This window comes from Vigna umbellata, chromosome 2, assembly GCF_029865625.1.
Source record: "Vigna umbellata cultivar VRB3 chromosome 2, Vumbellata_1.0, whole genome shotgun sequence".
Lineage (NCBI taxonomy): Eukaryota > Viridiplantae > Streptophyta > Magnoliopsida > Fabales > Fabaceae > Vigna > Vigna umbellata.
The window spans coordinates 37,846,421-37,854,289 of record NC_142166.1 but is presented as its reverse complement, the minus strand read 5'-3'; the positions used below and the strand labels follow the sequence as shown (position 1 = coordinate 37,854,289).

Here is a 7,869-nt window from a genome sequence, read left to right as displayed (position 1 = left end):
TTTAGTGATGTCTAAGAGAAGTTGGGCCAACTCTTGGAGGAAGGTGGCTAAGGATGCCGCTTGGGTTTCTCTAGCTTCGGGTGAGCTTAAAAAAGTAGTATGGCACAAAAATGACAACATAACTTTACTCTAAATCAAAGGTAATTACATGAAGGAGAGAGACATCTATTTATAAACTAAGATGTCTCAAAATGAACATAAACTTTAACCTAAAAGAGCTACCGTAGCTAACTTGGAGAGCAAGGATCTTGATGACCAAAGAGATAGAGTCTAAGTCCATCTTCCACATATGACTTCAGCTTTTCTTGAAAGTGTTTGGTCATGCTTAGGGGGTATGTCATCATTCCCTCCCTCTTGAAAAAGATTTGTCCTCAAATCTTCTTGTTTCTTCATGACAAAAATCCTTTTCTTATTGTTGGTCAACTTGTATCATTCCTCCTGGATCAAAGATCCATATGCAATAATTACCAAACAAGATTTCAATCAATTTTTGTTTCACAGGTAAAATATATATAAAATCATTAAAGGAGGCCATGTGTTAATTTTGAGAGATTTTTCTTGAAATTTTTCAAGACCTACTTCCCAATAGTGTGTTTGTCTACTTTAAGTTAATTTTAACCTAAAAGATAACATCAACTCAAAGTATGACTTTGAACTATCCAAGGGAGAGTTTATAGTAATGGAAGAAAGAGGTAAATTTGAAAAATTCTTATGATTAAAAATGAGAATTAAAAAGATGAATTAATGTTAAATTAAGAAAAAGTAACCAACAAAGATTTCATAAAGGGGTCATGGTTCCATATGTAAGCACACTCATTATTCTTGTTTATTTCTCTTCACCCTCGTAAGAGATAACATAAAGTGCTCTATAAAGGGAAGATCAAATACCAATCTAGATTAACTCATTAATTGTTCCCAATAGTCAATCCTTTATATACATTTCCATTTTCTGTTCTAAAGAGAATTGAGAATTGTTCTATTTTATAAAAGTTTAATGCTTATTAATTTTGATCTATGAATCCAAGAGAGAGATCATTAAATATCCTCTAGCATAATTCTCATCCCTTCAAACTTACAACCAGTAGAAGATGGCCGAGTTACATATATTTGGGTTACTTTACCCTACTTTCATCTCTTGTGTGTGTGTGTATATATATATATATATATATATATATATAAAATGCTTGTACAAGCTAACCTTGAATTTGAATTAACAATTCAAGTAAATAACTCGTACCCTTTGGTATATCTACCTAACTAGAGAGAATTTCACTTGGTAGCTGCGCATTTGCGAAAGCGGGTATAGAAACTTTGTTGGGGAACCGTAGACCAAATTATGTTCTTGTCTTTAGCACTGCAGCTAAGGTCATCTCTTCACAGCAACAATATCAAGAGACGAAATCCAAGATACTATAAACTTGTATATAGTATATAGCATCTTTTATGAAGCCAAAACCTTTCAAATTCACATATCCGACTCTTCAATTTCTGTTCTTGCAACAAAACTTGGAAATGCCAACGTAATATCCCTGAAACATGGGGGAGGAGACATGGATGAAAAGGAAAGTTTTCTGAAATTTGAGTTGCTGAAAAAATAAGGTTCATGGAGAACGAATATACTGACTTCAGATATGGAAGAGTCATATTCTTTATCAAGGATGGATGTTTGGATACAAATGCTTTCCACTCTTCTTGATCTATCTTTCCATCACCATTTATATCAGCATCACTAAAAGTCTGTGGGTAAGAAGGTATGCAACAACGTGAGGAATGCCAAGTTCAAAGGGAGCTCATCTTGGAACTTAAAAGTAACAAAAATAAGCTAAGCTTTCTGATTTATGAACCTTGTCCACAATGCTTTCAATCATATCATCTGAAAGCTCAAGATCCGACTCGTGCAGAAGTGCCAATACCATCTCCTTCAACTGCAAACATAAATAAGACCATTATGCTAAGGAGTGAAAGCAATGGGTTGATCTAGACTTATACTGAGCGAGCATAAATATATGTATCTATAGATATGGATAAAGCTAAATAAACAATAACGTGACATAAAATCAATAACCAAAAAAAAAAAAATTCAAGTTGTGATTTCAACAATGAAAGAAAACCATACCTCTTCCCTTTCAATAAACCCTGTCTGCCTCAGATCATACAACCTAAAAGCAACTGCAAGATCATTATTCCCAATTTAAGGAAATATAAGTATCATGTGGGTGACTGAAAAGCTTTAATGCAACTGAACATGAACAACCAGTGCAACTTAATATAGGAAACTCCAAGATTAAGGGGAAAAAAGAAATTAACATGAAATATTTATGTTGGAAGGTCAATCTTACAAGTAATTTTGTCTTCTAAAGGTGCATTTGGGTGAAAAATACCCAATGATTGAACAAATTCGCCAAACTCAATGACCCCATTGCGCTTGAGATCAAACAGGTCAAAAATCTACGGAGAAACAAATGTGAGTATGCATCAGAATCAAACAGTGATAGGATGAGAGTTAAAAGAAGTGATATGACTGTAAATGTAGAACAAAATAATAGATCAGATAAAAAGATTCCACAGAAAAAAGTAGGCAACGTCGGATATTGTAAGTATAGCTAGCATATAGCCTCCATGAACTTTATGGGCAAATAATCTTAAACTATAGAACATGGATTAGATTCACAAACCCTATCCGCAAACAGATTTTTCTTGTTTCTGTTCCTGAATAGTGCCAACTGGAATTCTTCCTGGAATGCAAGATGATCAAGAAGTAAATTGTCAAAGAGATTACTTAGGTGCCAACTTTAGGACATCTCATCTAAACTGGAAATTTTAAAGCTTCACTCACCCTGTGAATAAGATTATCTTCAATAATGGAATTGCTCAACTTCTTGAAGAGCTCATGCAAGGCTTCTACTTCACTAACAGTAACTGTCGAAAGAAAGAAAGTTTCTTTTTATCACCTTTGAAACTTAATATTGAGCTCATAAAGAATCACGAATCACTCGTTACGAGGTTTCAACAAACAGTTGTGCTAGAATCTTGTAAACCTAATAACAGAGGATATTAGGATTAAGTACATTGATTCTATATCCACTGGTACTGTAAACCCATATTTTTCCATACATGATCGTTAGAATATAATTTGTCAAAATCAACTATCAGTAATTAGGAGTAGCTGAAAGAACTGCGACACTGAATTTGGAAATTTGATTTTTTGCTTATTCTGTATTGTATATTAAAAGATTAGCGAGTCCCAGGCAAACTAAATCATAAATTGAGTAAATTTACAAATTGAAACCGGAGATGAAATGCCCCCAAGAGTATAAGATGAGTAGATTAGTAAAAGGACCTTGGTGGTTCTTAGCAGAAGCCAAATCAAAATTTGAACAGAAAAGCAGCAAGGATTTACCATTCAATAATGGATCATGATACTCACAAGGTGTCTGAGATGCAAGAACGGTGGGTTCCTCATAACCTGGCGTTCCGGTTCTCTTTGAAGATGAATAGCAGCAGCCCATTAAAGAGAACTGCAAAACTCTCTCCCAAATTCTTTGATAAACAATGGATTCATTCCAGGAAAGGGCCTAAGTTTTTATCACAGTTATGCTCAATATGAATATCTGCAACATTAGTTCAAGTTTCAATTGCATGGAATACATTAGACTCTTATCGACCAATACTGATCTTCAGGTTCAAGACAATTCACTTGTGATTTGAAAATTGAACAAAAAACAAACATAACATAATTATCTCAGTTTACAACCTTCCAATGTAAAGTAAAAATTCAGCCACGGATAAATTGCGTAGAGCTGACAAGAACATTAAAAGAAAACCATATAAACTCTGTTTCATTATTGATTTACGTTATTTCATCCTTTAAAGGTTCATTAACTTGGTCAACTAATGACCCTTATACTTGCAAGATAAGCGCAAGAAGCAAATTAACGATTATCCGTTTGCCAGACAACTCACGACATTTTACTATCCAAGTTTTTCAAAGATGTCAAGAGAGACAAAGGAAGAAAAAACTAGTTTCTCCTTTTGAATTTTGGAAAAAAGCATCAGATAGAACAACTCTGGTGACCCTAGCATGCTCTCAGATTCTATGGACGGATCTTTTCTTTTTTTTTCCTTCTTTGTAATATTTCTTTTCAGATCTTTCAACGCATTTCTCTAGTATCGAATATAAAAAAAGATGAACTTGATATTAAGAATAACAATTTTTTTTGTCTGTATGTAATATCGGATTATAGTCAACTGCTCTCAAGAGTAAAAAACCTAAAATGAAAACAACATGACAGCACACCCTCAACATACATATTTTTAATACACTTCCACTGTCTTAATTTTACTTTCTATAAATTTAATTGATGGCTCAAATTCGTTTTCCAAAAGGAAAGGACATGAAAAAAAAAACCAGGCTCTCTTCGCAAAAACAAATATTAAAAAGCCATTAGAGGAGCTCCAAATCAAAATCAAAATAACGAAGGATGGGTGGGCAAGGTTAATTGTTTGGTTTTAATGGAAATAAAAAAGCAATTCTTGCAAATAAAATTCGTAAAAACCAAAATCAGTGAGACTACAACAGCAGCTCGCTGACTCATTCATCCATTACTAATATCTATCTATAATAAGAAATTTTAATATAATATTTTAAAAATAAAGTTTCTAAAAAGGTATTAGTTATATTTAATGTTCACCTCTTTTCAGTAGGAAAAAAAAATCAGAATACTCGAGGTTGCAGACGAATCTGACAATCATATATTACAATTCAAAGAATACAATACACGTACTATTAAGTTTCAGTGTATCTATTTTTAGATTAAAAGAAAGAGAAGGAGGAAAAGAAGAATGGAACTGAATAAAACATTAGAGAATCATTGTTTAGTAAAGAAAAAGTAGAAGGTTTCTCCTCATGTAAAGAAAATATAGGAAAAAATGAGTATTTTAAATTTTGTATTTATTTTTAGTCTTCGGAATCATTTGTTGTTTAGATTCTGTATTCCATTCATCTGGTACAGGTAAGGTGCAAAAGGAAAAGTAGAGTAGTTGGAATCTGGAAAACAGTTAGTAGAGAAGTCAGCGCAGGCAGTGAGAAAACTGCAGTGAAGGATGAATCAGATGTTATAGCCGAGAAAATTGGAAATGTAGATTTGTTGTATCTAAATAGAACTGTCAATGGAGAAAGGAGAAGATGGATAGACGTAAAAGGAAGACATCATTTACAGCAGAAAGAGAGGAATGAGTGAAGAAAGAGGGGAAAAGAGGGAAAAACCTGATATGTGTGTTGGAGTTGAATGAATGGGATGAAGATGGCGCAGGAGAGAAGTTGCTTGAGATGCAATTTGGAGCGTTGTATATTTATGTATTTATAAGGAAGCAGGTATGAGATTAGACCGTAGAGTGGTGGCATCATAATCGGAGGCACAAAATTTTTCTTTTCATGTTTTTTCTCTTATTCCAGCTGGTGGTGGCCCCCACCACCGCTGAAGTCATCACATCTTCTCTTTGCCAATTTTTACACGACTCAGACCCATAGACTCAGGACCGTATAGCTAAGATTAGGGATGGTGTATTAGAACTATCTTTCTTTATAATTATTTTTTAATTTTATTATTTTAATTATTTTCTTAAATTAAAATTATTATTTTATTAATTTTATTTTTTAAATAACCATTTTTTTAACCTTAATTGACTTTTCAATTTGACAGTTTTTTAAATTTAACTTTTTTTATTTGTAAAACTATCAATAAAATAAATAAAAATATTTACAATAATATTATAAAAGTTATTTATATTTAATTTCATAATTAGAATAATATATAATAATAATAATAATAATATATTGTATTATCATAACAAAATGAAAATGAATGTATGGATATTCAAAGTTAAATTTATACTAAAATTTATTTTGTTTATTTATCTATCTTTATATATATATATATTTGTAAAATTTGTGTGAAGCATTTCAAATATTACAAACTTTTAATTTTAGGAGTATTTTTTTAAAGAATATCCGTTTTCTTCAAATCGAATAAGGGTTATATTAATAGAAAATATTCTAATGTTTAAGTAAGTCAAGTAATATTAAAATAAATTAATGTAATTAATTTATTTAGTATTTTATATTATGTATATTATATTTATAGATTTTTTACATGAAGCTCATTAGACTAATACATTGATTAGTTTTTGATTACTTTATTTACTTAATCATCACCTTAACTAGACTTTTCATATAATAGATATACCGGGCTAACTTATAGTATAATATTATACTAATTGACCGACACATAACTGATTATATCACTATAGTTTGTGGTTAAAACCCTAAAGATTTATTACTCTTAAATATATACCGATTATGTAGTCTTCTCCTATAGTTTAAATTATAAGATTTAAGGACGTCTAAGCGACATGTCATTATATTTTTCATATAAAAGACTAACATTTATCAAGTTGAAATTATACTTTATACTCTATTAGAAGAAATTTCCATCATTCTTCATTATTTAAGACATTTATTCATACGATTTATGATATTAATAAAACTCCTACATTTTATTGAATCCACCAACTTACTATCTACGCTATACATTCATGAATGGAAAGAGAAAATGTCACGTCTCATTTAATGGTATGCTCAGTCACCTACTTGCTTCCATAAATGCACCCATGCTCCACGTGCAGTGCCATTAAAACGCACTCACATTCTCTGACTCCTCTCTGACATGTGTCAAATTGGAAGGTTCTGAATTCAATATTGGAAGTCAGGTGTCAGCGCAAGAGAGAACGTCCGTTTGACTTGGGAAGGGAATTAATTTTTCTGAAACACTCTTCCCTTCTCTGCGTGCACCTTCATCTTCCTCAGAAAATCCAACCTCCATTTTCTCCTCCTTCTCTCTAGAACCCTCCTCCTTCTCTCTTCTGTAACTTACCATTCTCTTCTCCGTTCACGTTTCAGCACCGTAGGAACGTCCCCTGCACCGTGAGCTTCATCTTAGACCGAACAACTTCCAGTTTTGTAACCGGTAAGTTTCCCAACCTAAGACGTTCGTTTCTGAGTTATATGCAAACCCATTTTCATCTGCATGCAAGGGTATAAACCAAGTCCTATGTGTTTCTTTTGATTAGTTTTAGTTGAAGAGCTTAAGAGAAAAGTTGAGAGTAGAAAGCCATATTTGAACGAGTTAAGATCACACAACCTTAGAGCGATCACTACTGAATCCGGGTAAGGGAAGCTTATTAAATTTAATTCTTGAGCTATACTGCGTTGCATGACTGTTCTGTGAGTTATACTGTGTTGGATGCATGTTCTGTGAATTTTATTGAGTATGAGCTATGGTATCAGATTTTATTATATAATTTTGATGATGAGATGATGCATGAAGAGTATGGATTGTACTATGATATGAGTAATTTAATTTATGAAAGTTTATACCGAAAAAAAAAATGTGTTTACTGTAAGTTGAATTTGAATATGAAATTATATGATAATGAACGTTCGTTATCGAAACGGTCTTTGACCGTTCGGTATTCTCAGTAATTTCCTTGAAATAGCTGAACCCTTTCAATTTGAAAGAACTGTATCTGAGGACGAACGCCCTCTTTTATATATATAACTTTACGTTTGAGCGTTCGGCCAAACGTAGAGATCCTGAGTGTTGTGTGAGAGATTGAGAAACTTGAAAATATATATCGTCAGACACTTAGTCCTATTGTTAAAAATGTAACTTCACCATTCCAACTTATATAAAATCCTATTTCTAAAATTTTAAATCAGCGATGGGTCTCGACCCAAAGCGTACGTCCTAAGTGGCGCTCGGTCTTATACCGAACGCTCGTCCTAAAGCGTACGTATAAGTAACGCTCGGT

The 7,869-nt window shown here is 32.5% G+C and overlaps 1 protein-coding gene across 2 annotated transcripts; it reads right to left on the bottom strand.

Annotated features, from left to right (window-relative positions):
• Positions 1–1,030: 1,030 nt before the first annotated feature.
• SOS3 (Calcium-binding EF-hand family protein) lies at positions 1,031–5,420 on the bottom strand. Of its 2 annotated transcripts, none has more exons than XM_047323595.2 (9): positions 5,267–5,420; positions 3,401–3,611; positions 2,837–2,919; positions 2,676–2,735; positions 2,340–2,448; positions 2,117–2,169; positions 1,845–1,925; positions 1,625–1,737; positions 1,031–1,529 (listed from the first exon to the last, which is right to left on the bottom strand). In XM_047323595.2, exons 2-9 carry the CDS (start codon positions 3,507–3,509, stop codon positions 1,466–1,468), a joined length of 672 nt encoding a protein of 223 aa, XP_047179551.1. In that variant the 5' UTR covers positions 3,510–3,611; positions 5,267–5,420; the 3' UTR covers positions 1,031–1,465. The 2 variants fall into 2 exon arrangements, with proteins under 2 accessions (XP_047179551.1, XP_047179552.1); XM_047323596.2 differs by having other exon boundaries at positions 3,428–3,611.
• Between the last annotated feature and the right edge of the window lie 2,449 nt (positions 5,421–7,869).

Bases quoted from the DNA above. Each gene is read 5' to 3' on its own strand.
- SOS3 (XM_047323595.2), bottom strand. From the start codon at position 3,509: ATGGGCTGCTGCTATTCATCTTCAAAGAGAACCGGAACGCCAGGTTAT. The intron at 2,920-3,400 runs GTAAATCCTTGC...TTCTTTCGACAG, and splicing joins TCATGATCCATTATTGAATG to TTACTGTTAGTGAAGTAGAA. The intron at 2,449-2,675 runs GTTTGTGAATCT...GTTTCTCCGTAG, and splicing joins AAAATCTGTTTGCGGATAGG to ATTTTTGACCTGTTTGATCT.